This window comes from Scomber scombrus, chromosome 21 (assembly GCF_963691925.1).
Source record: "Scomber scombrus chromosome 21, fScoSco1.1, whole genome shotgun sequence".
Taxonomy (NCBI): Eukaryota; Metazoa; Chordata; class Actinopteri; order Scombriformes; family Scombridae; genus Scomber; species Scomber scombrus.
Window position 1 is genome coordinate 9,481,210 of NC_084990.1, and position 17,797 is coordinate 9,499,006.

General features: G+C 42.1%; 2 protein-coding genes across 4 annotated transcripts; one reads left to right on the forward strand and one right to left on the reverse strand.

Annotated features, from left to right (window-relative positions):
* Positions 1-23: 23 nt before the first annotated feature.
* Positions 24-13,615, forward strand: tecpr1a (tectonin beta-propeller repeat containing 1a). Of its 3 annotated transcripts, XM_062442650.1 has the most exons (25): positions 24-165; positions 2,290-2,529; positions 3,216-3,398; positions 3,503-3,628; positions 3,726-3,845; positions 4,263-4,437; positions 4,535-4,635; positions 5,147-5,248; positions 5,356-5,504; positions 5,718-6,325; positions 6,460-6,605; positions 6,723-6,878; positions 7,097-7,246; positions 7,346-7,503; positions 7,673-7,903; positions 8,331-8,427; positions 8,617-8,696; positions 8,823-8,879; positions 9,560-9,734; positions 10,080-10,215; positions 10,337-10,429; positions 10,576-10,682; positions 11,041-11,160; positions 11,409-11,580; positions 11,990-13,615. In XM_062442650.1, the coding sequence occupies exons 2-24, from the start codon at positions 2,305-2,307 to the stop codon at positions 11,556-11,558; spliced, it is 3,645 nt and encodes a 1,214-aa protein (XP_062298634.1). In that variant the 5' UTR covers positions 24-165; positions 2,290-2,304; the 3' UTR covers positions 11,559-11,580; positions 11,990-13,615. The 3 variants fall into 3 exon arrangements, with proteins under 3 accessions (XP_062298634.1, XP_062298633.1, XP_062298635.1); XM_062442649.1 differs by lacking the exon at positions 11,990-13,615 and having other exon boundaries at positions 11,409-11,980; XM_062442651.1 differs by lacking the exon at positions 11,990-13,615 and having other exon boundaries at positions 3,506-3,628; positions 11,409-11,980.
* A 116-nt stretch (positions 13,616-13,731) lies between these two features.
* Positions 13,732-16,078, reverse strand: bhlha15 (basic helix-loop-helix family, member a15). The gene is made up of 2 exons (XM_062442652.1): positions 15,958-16,078; positions 13,732-15,178 (listed from the first exon to the last, which is right to left on the reverse strand). The coding sequence occupies exon 2, from the start codon at positions 15,124-15,126 to the stop codon at positions 14,575-14,577; it is 552 nt and encodes a 183-aa protein (XP_062298636.1). The 5' UTR covers positions 15,127-15,178; positions 15,958-16,078; the 3' UTR covers positions 13,732-14,574.
* Positions 16,079-17,797: the final 1,719 nt, after the last annotated feature.

Sequence of the window (17,797 nt, forward strand, 5' to 3'; positions counted from 1 at the left end):
CACTTCCTGCTTCTCAACAACACTGGATATATGATGTTACATGTCAGAGGCTTTCCTGACACATAATGCTTTAAACAGCTCTAACATTTATATACACCTCGCTGAATGAGACGCACCGACTTTCCCGCCGGGCGCCGGTAGACGGTTTATGAGAGGAAGCTCAAGGTTGGTGTTCATTTGCTATTTCTAGAAGGCTTAGCCTGTAAGCCTGCACCAAAAACAAGCTCAGTGTTGTCGTGAAAGCCTAAAAGCTGGTTTCACAGCTTTTGTTTAGACCATATATCACCTACTCTTGCTCTATAGTATCCATTCATGTAGCAGTTAGCTCTTAATGTGCTGCTGCAAGCGTCTCATATAAACACACTGCTGTCAGGTCTACTGTGGCACCAGCATCAGCATCCGTATTGTAGCATTTCATATCATGGTTGTGTTAATATTTACAGTGCAATATGAGTGTACAGTGTAGTGTAAGTGAAGGAGGATACGCCTTTCAGCAGCAGCATCCCCGCTGCTTACACAGTGTTAGTGAAATTGAGACCTCTAACCCAGATATGTTCACTCCTCACTGGAGCTCCTCATAATAAGTCTATTTCGTTTTCATAAATGCGTCATCAGTGATTGATTAATCCTTATTGAAGCTTTAGGGTGCAGAGAGAGTGTATTCTCTATAGCAGTGCTTCTATAAGTGAGGTCTGGGGGTTTAAGGGGACAAAAGGGGGAATAATTTATTATCACTACAATTTCCTTCATAAGTAACACAATGACAGAATGTGTGACTATTTTGGTCATGGGGTTCATACACTTGTCAAAATGTCTAAAAGTAAAAATGTTATCAGTTGGGGATCTATGGTCTAATTTAGTTCAGGGTATAGATGCACTGATACGTATAATGGTTATAATAGATATGGGTCTGATACTGACTCAAATAGCTGGATCGGTTATCGTTGATCAGTGGTCATCTGGCATCAAATTACTTTAATAAATAACAGTTCAGTACATTTTTATGTATGTAGTTTTTTTAATTAATGTTTTAATTCTTAAGATTTTGCACTTTGTTTATGTTTACTATATTATGAGTCTGTGTTACATGAAACAAGTGAACAGCCATCATGATTTCAATTAATGTTGAATGTTAATGTGAAGAATGCAACATCTTTTAAGACCTGGAACACCCTCTAAAAATCAGTGACAGCCTCACAAAAAAATGTCTAATTTGTTTGTATATTCTGGGTCAATGTTTTTTTGTTTTTTTTTAAGTGTTGAAGGATTTTACTGCTCTCCGATGTAAATGTGGGGTCAGATTTGACCTCAACAGGGTGTAAAAGGGTTAAAAACAAGCATTTAATTTTTTTAAATCTTTTTACAGTTGCCACGTAGGCTTTAATGTGGTGATGATGACATTGTCCAGGTTTCTGAATATGGGTCAGTAACATAACATTAGCAAAAGTTGAGTAAACAGAGCAAAGTGAGGATCAGTGCCACCCTAACACATGATCCTGATTACAGTGTGCAGCTCTGCTCTGAGGAGAATTTTTTTTAGCATTCATGCCGAGCTTATGCTTTTTTTACCTCAGATACTGTATATGGGCAAACTCACATATACAATAAACACACATACTATGCTGTATATGTAGCTTTATGTTTTGATGTAAGTTTCCAGACAGAGACACAGAGGTTTAATGTGTCACAATAGGAAAAACGCTTTGAATGCTGCTTTCTGACAACACTCTTCATCACTGTACAAGCAAGAGGAAGCACAGATATTGGTTAAGCAATCTATCCACATGCATCCTTTGAGTGTAGTAGTGTCCTGGAGAGCTTTACTGTCTTATACCATGAGATCTCCTGATGACCTCTTGTTGTTACTTTACAAATGTGTGTCTCTGTGTATGTTGTTAGATATTAGATTCAAATGAAATCAAGGTCTTCAAACTTAATTATCTTCATCACAAGGTTTCAGCCTCTACTGCTTTTCTCAGGTCTTGTAAATCCATTTTGTGCTCTTTGTCAGGCTTCTTTCATCCTTAACCTCTTCAACACTACCCACCAATGAGTCCAGTATCACAGACACTCCAGACAAGCATTTATTAATGCCTAAGAGCTTCATTTGAAATTCAAGGCAAGCCCTTATTCTTGCATAATTTTGTTTAGAGTGATGATGCAGCTATAAAAATTGTGCCTTGGGTGTAAATATTAGCTTTAATGATGTACTGCAACTAGACAATACAGAGAATATACCTGGTTATGTCAAAAAAAGTGCGGGAAAAAATATCGTCTTCTTTCTCTTAGGTTCCAGGTGCAGCCATGCCCGTCTCCCGGCTGTGGGCCGTGGATGTGTACGGCCGGGTCTACAGCCTGTCCACGGCGGGGCAGCAGTGGGAGCTATGCCACGACACCCAGATGGAGTTCAAGCGGGTGACGGCGGCTCAGCAGTGCTGCTGGGGCATCGCCTGCGACAACAAGATCTACCTGAACGTCCACGCTTCTGACCTGCCCGTCCGCTACCAGGAGGAGACCTACGAGAATCAAGTGGGTCTTTATAACCAATCAGGGTGTCATAGCTTACATAAAGTTTGCTCTCGGAAAAAAAATTGTCTTTTTAAAAATAATTTGATCAATGTTCCGAAACACACAAAAGAAAGTTGAAATTGCCTCAATATATTTTCTGTGGCTTTCCTTTCTTTCTTTGCACAAATTATCCTGAGTCAAACCGAAAATGTGGAGTTCCCCTTGGACTCGTGTTTTTGCAGTAATTTAGTGACTTAAGTGTAACATCCTCATACAGCTGTGTCCCACTTCCTATGTCTCTAGTTCACCGTCAGCTGTGTGCCTTAACAAGAACATCAGAAACACGTGGAACCAGTTTCAGATGCAGTGAAAGTGTACTGTGTGTGGAACTAAAATGGGAGGATAAATGCTGACTACAGTCATCCTGCCTGTGCATGATTGCATCTGTGCATTAGCAGCTACTCCTCTGAATTCCTCTTCAGGGGATGACGCATAAAAATTGTTCTTTGGCAGTACATTTTTAATCATACAGTAGTGACATTTTGGATTGGTCTCCCTCTGTAAGGTTCTGTGCGTCCTTTAAGTTGTCCATCATGTGTGATTTATGAGGTGACACACTGTATTTGTTACTGCCAGAGGACAGCTTGTTACTGCTACCTTGTTTTGTTTTGGCTGTGTGCGCACTCTGACATTTGTCTGTCTGTCAGAGATGGAATCCTGTGGATGGTTTCTCTGAGCGTTTGTTGCCAAGCGACCGCTGGCAGTGGAGTGATGTCACGGGTCTGCAACACCAACCTCTGGACAGCTTCCAGCTCCCCTCCGGCAGCTGGGAGTGGGAGGGCGACTGGTACGTGGACGAAAACTTTGAGGGGGAACCCACAGAGAAAGCGGTGAGTGTCACTTTCAGACCACCTCAAGCACACAAACACACACTTCTCACCACTCACTCTAATTACTCCTGGCCTCTTAGAATATTTGATTTTGTTTGTTTCAGCAGGGTTGGAGCTATGCCATTGACTTCCCTGCCACCTACACCAAAGATAAAAAGTGGAACTCCTGTGTCCGTCGAAGGCGATGGCTCCGCTACAGGAGGTACAAAGCCATGGACACTTGGGCTAAGGTGGGTGTTACTGCATGTTACACTGCATTTCTGTATGTGTGAGTTTAAAGCCTTATAGTTTGCTCACTTGCCTCTTTCTTCCTTTGGGCGCTGACAGATCCCCTCACAGCAGACATCTCTACCAGATCCCTTCAGCGACATCAGCTGTGGAGGGTGGGAGATCAATGAGGAGCCCAGGGGCCGGCTGTCTCTGTGGGCTGTGTCCCTGCAGGGCAAGGTACATTTCATACACACACACACACACGCATGTAATGCCCAACAGGTATCCATGGCAACATACTCGGTATTCTCACAAATGTTGTCAGAATTGGTAAACAGTATTTTACTGTCCTCACACACACACTGCTGCACATTTTTTGCAGTAAAATAGAACCTTTGTATTTAATGTAATGCAACAGTCTAATAAAATGGATTTTAAGGCTTAATGTGTTTTTTTTGTTATATACACACATACTAAAAGTGGGTTTGTGTGTTTTTTTTCCCCTTTTGAGCTAGATCACACACCCACACTCTTGTCACATCAGATGAACTGGCGGATTTGCATTTCTTCATGCAAATAAGTGTTTTTCCCCCCTTGCTGTCCTGCTGTTACTCTTGTCCATCTAACGGCTACTTTTTTCCCTCCTCTGTCCAGGTGTGGTTCAGAGAGGGCATTTACCACCACAATCCTGAGGGCTCAACTTGGGAGGATGTGCCTCTCCCCGGTGAAGTGGTCCAGATAAGCTGTGGTCCAGGGGATCTGATCTGGGCGGTGCTGTGGGAAGGGCAGTTCATTGTCAGGGAGGGCATCAACCGAGACTGCCCCCGAGGTACAGCGGCTTACTGCTTAGAGGAGGATGTGGTTTGTGTGTTTTTGTGTTTTTGTTTATCCTCTGTATTAAGAATGATGTTGTTTTCTGGATCCAGGTACCTCCTGGGCAGTGGTGGACTCCCCCAGTCCTGATGTAGGAGCCACACATGTAGCTGTGGGAGACAACGTTGTTTGGGCTGTGACCAAGGACAACAAAGTAAGAAAATGTTGTGATGAACTTAATAGAAGTCACACTATTGTACTGGGATCCCGTATCAGAATAGCACTGCTGCAAGAGTTTAATAGATAAATCTGTGCAGGCTGCCTCTAATTAAAATACTAATTTTATTTATGGAGTGAGTACTGGAAATGACAAAGAAGCAATGTTTCAAAATACTATTATTATACATCATTTTGTTTTGGCTTTAAGTGTACTATGGTCATACAGATGATGTACAAAATTACATCTTTAAGTCTCATGACACGGTACTTAAAAGTTGCAGTAAACAAAAATATGGTTAGTTTTGATTGAGATTATTAAAGTTGATTCATTTCTGCCAAACAGGAAAACTGCAGTAAAGCGGAACAGACTACTATGGCAGGCTACATCTAAATCAGTATTAACCACATTGTTTGAGCAGCTGCGTGTAATGCTGAAGAGCATTTAAGCAACAACTGTTCATCTTGTGAGCTTCTTAGTTATCACTCTCAACACTCTGCCTTCCTAGGTGTGGTTCAGGCGTGGCGTGAACTCCCACAACCCCTGTGGCTCCGGCTGGATCAGCATGATTGGAGAAATGATCATGGTCAACGTAGGACTCAACGACCAGGTGAATTCACATCACATCCTGTGGGGGGTGTATTGTGTACCTTTCACTTGATATGACATGGGTTGTGTACATATGCAAGTCAAAGACAGTCTCCCTGGTGTGTGTAGGTGTGGGGCATCAGCTCTGAGGACCGGGCGGTGTACTTTCGACAGGGTGTGACTTCCAGCGAACTGAGTGGGAAAACCTGGAAGGCCATCAGCGTTCCCAGAGATGGAGACAGATCCCATTCCAGTGCCAGCACCAACAGTCTGCAAAGGTGGAGATGCCTCAGTGGACATACATATTGTATACTTTAACACACACACATGGATATAGACAAGTTCTAGAGAGCATTTTAGCCTGAGTTCATACTCATATACTGGTAGGAAAGTGATCAAGATAAACATTTACACACATTTATATATATATAATGCCTAAAATAATGTCAGTGTTTTGGAAACTGGCGTCATTTTCTTTCTCCATCTCACAGTGCTGGATGTTACTTCTGCGGTGAGGTGCGTGGTCAGTCTGCAGTGAGCGATGTGGAGTCAGACACAGAAAAAGGATCTACCGATGAAGCCAGCTGCTTAGCTTCCTCCGTCGCCCCTGAGTCGGTGGTTGATGCTCCCACAGACCCCTCCGGCCAGCCTGCTGACACCCCTAAACCACGCATACCTAAGGTCACCAGCGACAGCTTCATCTCTGAGCTCGTCTCTGACCGAGAACCAGGAAAGCCCACTAGAGTGATGGGACCAGCTTCTCCTGCTGTCCTGGAGGAGGAGGTCATCTCCGGAGAAGTAGAGGACAAAGCTCCATGTGTTGATGTCGTTCTTTCACCGAGCCAATCTGGAGGGCCTCTTGACCCCCAGTGGAGTAACGTAGACCTGGAGGAGGCGCAGAACCAGCATGCCCAAATTGCAGCGGTGTTGGATTCCACTGATACATGCAGCTTGTCATCAGTAGCCACATACACACTCGCCATGGAGGACCCGTACGGGGCAGATGAGCACCCTCTGTGGGCGTGGGTCAGCGGAGGAGGCTGCTCTGTGGACAGCCACTCCCAACTCAACTGGTTCAACTGCACCATGAATGCTTCAAGTGAGTTAGACGAGATAGCTTGCATGTTTGTTTTTCCATTTCATGTCCACAGGAAATTAAGGTTGAACGTCTTTTCATTTTATTACCTTTTCTGATGTTAGTAATTTATCTTTCTCCAATTTCCTTCCTCTCAGTGTTAGCCCAGTCGGTCCAGCCCATGAGTCTGTCTGTCAGTCCAGCCCTGACAGCAGCCTGGAAGAGACAAATCTTTGAGCAACTCAGTGAAAGAACCAAGAGAGAGATGGATAATTTCAGACATTATGAACAAGCCATAGAACAGGTACATGCAGTCCTGGGTCCTGTGTCTTTACTGGCTTTATGGGGTTCCTTTTACATGTTCCCTCACTCTTTCATTTATTTATTCATTCAATTTTCTGAGCATTTAATCCCATTACAGTCGGTGTGGGTGAAGAAGGGAACCATGCAGTGGTGGAGAGACTGGAAGCCTCACAAGTGGGTAGATGTTCATTTTGCCCTGGAGCAGTTCTCAGGACCGGAGGGCAACAAGGACGGCATCCTTTTCATTTACTACAACTTTTATGAAGAGAAGAAGGTGAGGAGGAGTCTGTGTACGTGTGTATTAGACTTGCATCAATATAATATGAAGACTAGCAAATAAAGGGTATTTTCTAGCAAAATAAACAATCCAGATGAATCAGTACTGCTGTTCCTCTCTCTCACTACTGCTTTCTTTTTATTTCTTCCTCTCTTTACTTTTTTAAATGTTCTATTATTTTTCTCTTCTTCCCTTTCTGCTGCCACTCTGTCCAGTACCTGCATGCCTTCATCAATGAGGTGACCATCCTGGTTCCTGTGCTAAATGACTCCAAACACACTTTTGCCATCTACACGCCTGAGCGCACCAAACAGAGGTGGCCAATGCGGTTGGCGGCACCCACAGAGCTCGAGATGCATGATTGGGTAAGGACGGATGGTAGGAAATGAATTATGCATCACCCAGCACTTTCCCTCCCCTTTCTCAATCCATCTGTCTGCCTTCACCCTCCTCCCTGCCTCCAGCTGGCGTTGCTGAGTGTGTCGTGCTGTGACTCCAGGGGTATCCAGGGTCCTCCTTCCAAACAGGCAATCTGGTCCGTGACCTGTAAAGGGGACATCTTCGTCAGCGAGCCCTCTCCTAACCTGGAGGCCATGCCCTACCCCACACCCTGCAACCAGATGTAAGAACATGAACACATTAACTGGGTTGCAGGAGAATAGATTGAATCTTCATAATCAGAAACACTTCATATTTGAGTTTCCTTTCTTTGAAATGAATCGCATGCTCTTTTTTGTCCGACATTACCATAACTGTCAACTTTAATATGTGTTTTTTTATCCTTTGTGCAGGTTCTGGCGGCAGGTTGGAGGTCACCTGCGCAGTGTGGAGTGTAACAGCGATGGGATAGTGTGGGGGATCGGTTATGACCACACTGCCTGGGTCAACACTGGGGGCTATGGAGGAGGCTTCTTCCAGGGAATGGCCAGCAGCACCGATAACATTTACACACAGACCGATGTCAAAAGTGTCTGCATCTATGAGAACCAGAGGTGGAACCCTGTCACCGGCTACACCAACAGGTGGAGTACTCCAATAGAGTTTACACCACCCCAGTTTGCACCCACAGCCTTCTAGTTTTTGCTAGTAGAAATGTGCTGTTTAAATTTGTTTGTTTTGTTGCATGTATTTTGTTGTATTCCACACATGGAAATTTAAACATTTACTAACTGTGGAAATAATGTTTACACTTAATACGTCATGAAAATAAAGTGACATATACTGTGAATATGCCTTTCTCTAAGACTGCCTGAGCTATGTGATGAGATTCGTAATTTTGAAATAACAAAGCAGGATAACTTTTCTCTTTTTTCTAGACATCTAAACCTTTAACATAATGCTATGATGTGACAAACAAATGCAATCATTTCAACAAAACCTGGAATACATGTTGTTTTCATACAATATGAAGGGTAAAGTCACTAATTTAACACGTTTTCTTTGATTTAGGGGTCTACCTACCGACCGCTACATGTGGAGTGATGCATCAGGACTACATGAGTGCACAAAAACGAATAGCAAACCTCCCGCCCCTCAATGGACATGGGTAAGTACAGTTACACACACAGGGTAATCCCCCCTGCTGTTCTGAAACCAGTCCTGCAGTACACCGGTTAACCACTATCCTTCCATTACAGTCATTCATTTGGAAACTATAAATATTCATTCTTGAATTATCACAGACAAGCTGTGCAGGTAAAACTGTAGTCTCACTTCCCATATTTGCTGTTTTCAGGTGTCTGAATGGGCAGTTGACTACAGTGTCTCTGGAGGGACGGACCGAGAAGGCTGGCAATATGCAGCTGATTTTCCAGCGTAGGTCTCACATGCCATTCCTTCAACCCACCTGCTGTCTTTTTTTTCTTTTATCTAAAAAACAAACACCTCCCTCGTGACTTTATTTCAGATTTTTCTTTCTTCCTCTTCTTCATCTCTACGCAGGTCATATCACGGCTATAAAACGATGAAGGACTTTGTACGTCGCAGGCGATGGGCCAGGTACTATTAACAAGATACACCTGCATATTAGAGTCTGCAATATTTGTTCAGCAGGCACACAGTGGTCTAAGAGTGGTCAGTGCTTTTGACATTTGAAGCTTTTGTTTGTGTGTGCGTTCAGTCATCCTGGACATAGAGGAGCCTGATAGAGAGCTGACATGATTTGATCTTTAGTCAGTGCGAGAAACAAACAACAAATTGAGCACCTCTTCCACAATATACAATACAGTCTAATGTAACCAATGCACCATATGGCCTCAAAAAGAGTTGTGTGTTTTGAGGCCTTACAATTGATTTCCTAGCTGGAGAACATGGGTATATTATTAGAAGTGGTTATTTTCAGGCAAAGTTAAGTCTAGTCAGTTTTATTTATAGTCCAATATCACAAATCACAATTTTGCCTCAGTAGGCTTTATAGTCTGTATAGCATAAAATATCCTTTATCTTTAGACCCTCGATGCCAATAAGGAAAAACTTCCCCAAACTTCCCCCTAATTATTAACTTGTTATCAAGCAGCTAAAGCTTGTCAAGAGCTTGATAGGGATCAGTAATCTGATCAGTAGGACCTGAGCCCCTGGACCTCCATCACCACGGAGACCTGAAACGAGGACAGACTACACATACACACAGTTCTGGGGTGGTTACAGTTTTGCAAACATTTTTTCTCTCTTTTGCACAGGAAGTGTAAACTGACCACCACAGGACCCTGGCAAGAAATCCCGCCCATCCCACTGAGTGACGTGACCATCCTGCCGTGTGCAGCTCAGAGCAGCGTGGACGTGGTTCCTCTGTGGGGGATCAGCAATAAGGGAGATGTGCTCTGCCGACTGGGAGTCACTGCACTGACACCTGCTGTGAGTCACATTTAATGTATTTATGCGTACAACCCATAAACAGACTTGACACCTTTTGGTGAGCTGCTCATAAACATTAATTCAGCAGTGCCCGTTACTTAACTGTCCTTCCTTGTGCTTCCTTTGTCTTTAGTCTTGATTTAATCTTCTCCAACACATTTATCATTTAAGACTTCTTCATTCAAAATGTCAGAAGGACATCTTTTATGTGATTCTTGTTGATAAGTGGATAAATATAGACAGACGAGAACAATGCAAATATACTTCCTGTACAAGCTTTAACAAAAACAATTTAAAAAGCACTTAAAAGGCAATTGTTCTAACATCCTCTTGCTTGTCACTCAGGGATCCTCGTGGCTTCACGTGGGAACTGACCAGCCCTTCAAGTCTATCTCTATCGGGGCAGCCAGCCAGGTTTGGGCCATTGCCAGGGACGGTTCTGCCTTCTACAGGGGATCTGTCTCTCCGCAGACTCCTGCAGGTCAGTGGAAGAAACTTAGATTTTCTGTCTAAAAGCATAAAGACGTACTTATATTTTTCAACCTGTAATGCTGCAAACAGACATGATTTTCACTTAATGTGTGCTTTGTCTCCATCTGCAGGAGACTGTTGGTACCACATCCCCTCCCCAACCAAACAGAAGCTGAAGCAGGTGTCTGTGGGGAGGACATCAGTGTATACTGTAGATGAAAATGGTAAGGAGACTGAATTTGTATTTGCAGCTTGCATCTATGGATACAAGATATACCCTGAATCAAACGTGTGCATTTATAATGAGAGTTAATGTTTCATGGTAGACAATCTGAGATCTTGTGTGTAACGTGGCTGTTTCCATGTCCAGGTAACTTGTGGTACCGGCAGGGTTTGACTCCCAGCTACCCTCAGGGCTCCTCCTGGGAACACATCTCAAATAATGTGCGCAAAGTCTCTGTAGGGCCTCTGGACCAGGTCAGTAGCAGGATGGTAGTGCTGCATTATGACTAGTCTTCACTTTTTTTTAACTGTCTACAGTGAAGTGAATGGGTGATGTGGATGTGATTATAGCCATTTTGTAAATTGTATATATAGCAGTTCTTAGCCTTTTTGTGATTAGCTGGGTTGGTAAACATGAGTGTGCAGTGGGTAGTGTTACCTCACAATGTATGAAATACATATTAGACACACAATATAGAACATCAGTTATATCAGTCATGATCTTATGCAATAAAAAAGGGGGAATAACTACATGTAGCTATGACAGTATAGAAAACAATGTGCATGTTTTTTGGTGGTTGATATGTGTTGTTTTATTGATGTTGGGGTGAAGGTGTGGATCATAGCAGACAAGGTACAGGGCAGCCACAGCCTGAGCTGTGGGACAGTGTGCCATCGACTAGGAGTCCAACCCATGGAACCCAAAGGACAGTCGTGGGACTATGGCATTGGGGTAAGGAACCAAAGAAATCAAGCTATATGATATTCGTCTAATCAAGGCCCCATCTGCTTGGAGGGGAGTGTCCACACAGTGCTTTAAATTCCTCTAATTGTTGGGTGTTTATACTCATAATTAGATAACATAATAGTACATGTACATTTTCATTAAATAGACTGATAATTTCATTAAATAGACTGATAAATTAAAGTTACTTGCAAACATACATTAGTGCCTTGATCTGATCGATTTCTGTCTTTTAGGGTGGATGGGACCACGTCACAGTGAGAGGGAACTCAATGGAGCCGCCCCGTGTCCGTCTTCCTTCTCTAACACACCCATCTGCCTTGGCCCCTCGGAGCCCCCTCCCTGCCAGAAACACAGAGGTCAATGGAAATTCTGTGGGATGTTAGATACACACAAACACACACAAAGGTGTAAACATGCTGTTTGTTGTTTTCAAATGTGCCGTGTATCAAAAAACACATGTAACCATCCTAAAACATATTACTTTTGCAGAAAATGTTAATTTAAAGCCACCTTTATATTTAATATTGAAGTAGCAGCAGTGATAATTCAACTCCAAACTGTAGACACCACTCCAGCCAATGTAACAACGGTGTGTGTAAAATACTACAATCTCATCAGTCTCTGAAATGTTAAAGGGGACCTATCATGCTTTATTTTCAGTCAGATGTATAATGTTACAATGTTGGATGGTCATATTAAACATGGCTAAAGTGTCAAGTAATGAGGTAAATGTATACAGAAGTGAGCAAAAAGCTCCATCTTCAGACTTCTCTGAACACTCCGCTAACATTATTGTGTTTTTCCATTGTTTTAGGGGTGATTACGCTAAGTCATGACTTGAGTTGAGAAAACACAACAAAGTAACATAAGTAGTTTACCAATTGGGGATGTGCTGCAGCTCTTCATCAAACACCACCATCATCATCATCATCATCACTGGGGCTGTTTAGGCTTGTACTATTCCTCCACGCATTATTTCTAACTGATCCAATGAACAAAGAGCTCTGCTGCATAAGTGGCCAGTATAAGATAAGATGTTTTTTGAACTGTGAATCATGCAAAGCTACTCTGGCAGAGTCCCAGAATAGAAATATAAAGCTGGAAATGAGCATTATAGGTCCCTTTTCATTAGACAACCTTTAGTTCTCTGACCTGAATGTTGTTCATTTGAGCTAGCATTCATCTACTCAGTGGAGTATTTCTGTATTGCATTTTTCTTCCATTGCTGTCTTTCTTTTATTAATGTTGTTGAACCCAATGGTCTTAATACTCCTGTTCATCAGGATGTGAAGTTTCTGTAGGTTTTTGTTGTATTTGTATATAGAGCACTATACGTAAGGTCATGGTAAAGGTAGAGGGGTTTATGGGTGATTTTTAAAAATATATATTTTATGTGTACAAACTAAGAATTATATTTCAAAAATCCACATTTTGTTGTAACCTGCTGGCAACAGGTTAACTGTTACAGAGACATAAGCAAACTGATATCTACTGAAGCATCTATGTGTCACCCATAAGTTTCTAATGCTACATGTGTATTTCTTGACTTTTCAAAGCCTACACTGGGGTTTATTGTGTGCCACAAATGGTTGGGCAGTGATGAGAAACCTGTGTGAAAGTGAGTTGGGATGGGAAGCAACCACTATGGCATGGCATGGAGTGTGATGGGCTGACACACTTTAAATCTTAAGTTTTTTTTGTTTGTTTTAATGGTGCAAGAAGGCACATTAGAATGAGTCAAATTAACAATTAGAGAGAAGAAAAAGAAGAAGAAATGTTTTCACTTTGTTATTTAATACAGGGAATTTAGTGGTTTGGTCGGAGCCAGTGTGTAGCAGCAGCTATAAGATTATAAGCCATGGTGGTTGCCTCCTTCCTCATACAAACAGTTGACTAATGTTTTATGAAGATTTCGATGTTCCAAAAAAAACAAAACAAAATTGGTCATCCTTATCATCCTAATATTATTGATATGGTGCATGTGCAATGGTCTTAAATGAGGGAAACTTGGAAATGTGTGGATTACTTGTAGAGTCATGTGGTTGAATTGTTAAAACTGGACCTTCCTCTTTCTCAGGAGAATATTTGCATTTGCATGCTGCCTACTTCCTTTGGACTGATAGTAGTAGAATGACTGAGCAGTGAGAAAAACTCACAAAAAACACTATATTTTTGTTGTAAATCTGTAAGATATTAGTATTATACAAGTGTAGTGGTTGTTGCAATGCTAATATATTAAAATGAAACATTGTTTGTACATTACAATTAATTGCAATGTTTCATAAAGAAATGTCCATAAACCACACACACACACACACACACTGAATTACATCTGCTCAGGCATAAATGTATGCTAAATGGACCTAGATATGTAATAAAGTACTGTCTGAATATGATGCTGTTTGTATATGTTGAAAGTGTACAGAGATCTGTCTGTATTATCTGTGAATAATCATTAAATTGTGTTGGAGTTGTGTGCAACACATCAGTGCTGTCGTTTCTCAAGTGTTGTGCATGGTCAAAATAACACCACTTGTCAATAAATAAATGTGTTTATTGATAATAAACTCATCGTTCACTCAGTTTTTTCCAGTCTATTTCAGTACAATGTCCTCCCTCAAGACACACAGGGACACAAAAAAAGGAAAAAAACACACTTAAAAACATCACTTGTGCCTTCAAGCTATAGACAGACAACCTGTTTCAGAATAAACAGACAAGTAAACTGTGTTCTCAGCTTGGTGGTGGATTGTTAACATTAGCAAATACGCTTTATTGCTTCAGCGTTTCAAATATTTAGGGCTGCTGCTTGTCTTTTCTTCCTTGATGTGACAGTTATGACTGGAGGCTACCCTCGGCAGGTTTCTCAACAAAAACACAGAAGACGATCATAAGATAACACAAAAGAGAACAAGTCCCTCCCTCCCCCCCGGCTTAAACCACACAAGACGAGAAAAAGACCAATGGTGAAAGATTTGCCCTTTCTTTCTGAGTACTGTAACAAATTAACTTTTTACTCTTCGTGACTGTCGTACATCTGGTTTTTGCTGTCCAATCTGCAGTCTTTGTGTCAGCTAAGGGGATGGTCCATCAGTAGATCCTTACTTTGCATGAAGAGCAGGTTCACAGCCCACCTTTAGCTGTGTCATGCTATGTTCAAACATCAGTGGGTGCCAGTGTCATGAGATCAACTGGTTTTATCGTCAAAGGTCTATGATCTGAAAGAGCACCCTGCTCCTGCAGAAAACACCCCTTCTAACCAGATTTCAAAGCAGTGTGCCTACAGGAACTGGGCATCATTTGAGATTTGGTCCTAAAAAGTCAAACCACATCTCTCTCTGCCTTGGAGACCAGCCTCCTGGTGCCTCTCCTGTTTTCCAAACCACCCTTCAGGCACTGTTAGCTGCCCTGGCTGAAGCTGTGCACGTGGGTGAGGTACTGGGTGAGACCTTCCTCTCCCTCCTCCTCCAGGTGCTGTTGGTAGCACTGGAGCAGCTTGGCGGCACTGGCCTCTGATGGGACCCCACCAGCAGGCAGACAGGCCCCTGACAAGTCCAGGACGATGGTGGTCAAGGCCTTAATGTAGTTCTTTGCCAGGGTCAGTGTCTCAATCTTGGACAGCTTCTTGTCAGTCTTGACATGCGGAATGGCCTCACGAAGTGCCTGGAAGGCGTTGTTGAGTTTGTGCATGCGCTGGCGTTCCCGCTCGTTGCTCTCGAGCCGGCGGACGCTGCGTTCCTTGGTGCTTGAGCCGTACTGCCTACGCCGCCGGCCTCCACCTCCTCCTCCTTTCCGCTTGCCGCCCCCACTCCTCAACGACCCTCTCCAAGAGTCTTCGGAGCCTTCTTGCTCACTGGATCCAGGTTCTGGTTCTGTGTCCGGTTCTAGTTCTGGTTCCGGGTCAGACCAGGTTCTCCTGGATGATTTCACAGCTTTCCCTTTGGACTTCATCCTGATGCCTCCTTCACCACGCTCTCTGACAGATCTCACAGCTTCAACAGGCCTAGAAGAAGAGACACAAGACGGTTAGATGTGACTTAACATTTCTCTTTGTTTTTCAAACTGTCAACAATGTTCTTTTAACATGAATTCAACTGAAGTATTTTTATACAGTCTTTTTTTCCCTCTTTCAGTCAATAACCCCACATTTCTGAAAAAGCCTCTTTCCAATTCAAACAGTCTTGCATCCTGTTGTATCTAATCAGCCTCTTGCAGTGTGAAAACTCCATGATGTTGGTCTGTTAATCTACGCCTCTCTTATCCCCATGGTCCTGAGATAATGCCCATTTCAAGGTTACACTCACAAAACCACAGAGAGCAGCGAGCCCTCAGGAACAACAGTCTGCTAATTCACCTCAAATGCTATTAAATTTAGTAAGTTAACAGTTTGGCTTGAAATATTCTGAGTATTTTATTAGTCAATAAATTAACTAAAGTCAGTGATTATTACACGCTGAAATATACTGGAGCTTTAGTTGTAGGTTTATAAGCAATGTAAATTTCTTTAAACAATATTATCAAATATTCTACTATGGAAACCTGTGAGATAAAAAGGTTTTACATAGATTAGTGCACACAATAAAAACGACAGAAAAGCCAGGGTATTTCTTCACCAGAGTCCCCTCCCTTCTTTATTTTCCTAAGTTTAATCACCCCAACGGTACTGTTGTAACTGATAGATAAACAGTGAAAAGTCAACCTCATTCACTACAAATAAAATAACACACACATCAACCATGAGAGTGAATTTAACAGCACGAAAAGGGGACTGAAAAGCCTTACCTTGGAAGTTAAACTAACTTTCCTCCTCCTCAGTGTTTACAGAGAAAGCGTCACCATTTAGCCGGTCATTAAACGCACCACAATATAAAGTAAAGAGCAGAGAGAGCAGCGCAGCGCACACAAGCAGATAACTGTCACATGTGAGCCACCTGTAGCTGAAGGATGTACACGTCGCGCTGCACAGCCAATCAGAGAGCTATCCCACTCCCTCAGCGCTGTGATCAGCCAATCAGAGAGTGAGCCCAATCCAGCGCTGCTCTGCCCAAACATCCCCAAAGCCTGTTAATGTCACTGCAATACAAATATCACAGACTAATTATTTGGAGCTTTTGAGTCATCTCTGCACTGCTCTGTGACTTTTAGGCTAATTTTTTAATTCTGTTTTAGCTTATTTTTAATTTAAACTGTAGGCTATTTAAATGTGTTTTTATAATGTATTGTGTTTATTTTCAATTTAGTCTTGATGCCATTTATGTTTTATAGTTTATCAACTATATTTTTTACCAGCTAATCAGAAATTGGGTCTATGTATAGCCATCAACTTTACATTTTAGGTTTTTATAGAAATGTCTCAACAACTATTGAGTAGACATGCAGTGAGAGGCCCTCCCTTTGGTTTATGACCTATGATAATAATGACATTATGAGCCTTAGTTGTACCTTGTGTTTAACCCTATCTTAATCTGCAAATGGCTAAATCAGATCAGCCATCTTTTTCCATAAGTTAGACTTTATTGAGCTGTTCAGTTGTTTTACTGTTTACTATCTTCCTATTGAAAGCTTTTAAATATATAGGACATGTTTTTTGACTTTGTTATTATTGCATGTGTTTTTACTTAGTAAAACCTTATACTTAAGTATATTTGTACTGTTAATCTTAACATTTAGCTCAAAGTACCACTTGCTGACTTAGACACTTAAAGCTGCAGTGTGGGACTTTTACATACAAAAATGAACGTCTGTTATATTCAAGCCAAATGAGTTCACACAATGCTGATCAAGCCTATAACCACCAGGTAAATCTGTATTTCGCAGTATACTGTGCTGTGTCTCAAATTGCGTACTTCTAAGTAGGTACTACTTACAACTTAATGTTTCGAGTGCATAAGTGTGTTCACACTGAGAAGTATGGGGAAATGCAGTGCACTAGTACCTGGATGGTGCACTCAAAACGGTGAAAAAGTTGAGTGTGTAACTATGGACACTCCTCAACGGTCGCCATCTTGGCTACATAGCAGAAAGGGAGGGACCGCTTTTCAAACCGTAAGCGGTGGGCGAGGATGTTGTAACTACAATGAACATCGCTACATTATACAAATTTATTATACATGTGTTTTTGCACTAAACACCAATATAATGTTGTCACATAAGCCATCAGTATGTTCCTTGGGTTAATTTAGCAGTCTGTAATGATTTGGTACCGTGAATGTTAATGTGAATGCTAATGCAGGCTTGTTAACGCTAGCTTGTTAAATAGCATTTCTGGTAAGTGCGAAACGGCAGTGTTTGATTTGAGACAACACTAACCTGTCGAAATTTGCGCACTGCACAAGTCAGTACATACTGTACACAGTGTACTACACAGAAGTGTACTAACAGAAGTATGTGATTTGAGACAAAGCACTGGAGTTCTGATGTTTCTTACTTTCACAGCGGTAGTGATGTATTTTACATCAACCAGCAATGATTGGTTTGTAACTGTCGAATGGGGCAGACTGTCCTCAGTGTGCACCAAAAGCATTGTGTCGCAAGGGTGCGGACCAACTCACGTAAAATGCGTCAAATGGATTTGTAGCATTGACGTCAACAGTGTTTGTGTAATTACTCTCACTGCCAGAAG

Coding starts and splice junctions, on each gene's coding strand:
- tecpr1a (XM_062442650.1), top strand. CDS start 2,305: ATGCCCGTCTCCCGGCTGTGGGCCGTGGATGTGTACGGCCGGGTCTAC. Junction 5,249..5,355: donor ACGTAGGACTCAACGACCAG/GTGAATTCACAT, acceptor TGGTGTGTGTAG/GTGTGGGGCATCAGCTCTGA. Junction 11,161..11,408: donor CGTGGGACTATGGCATTGGG/GTAAGGAACCAA, acceptor TCTGTCTTTTAG/GGTGGATGGGACCACGTCAC.
- bhlha15 (XM_062442652.1), bottom strand. CDS start 15,126: ATGAAGTCCAAAGGGAAAGCTGTGAAATCATCCAGGAGAACCTGGTCT.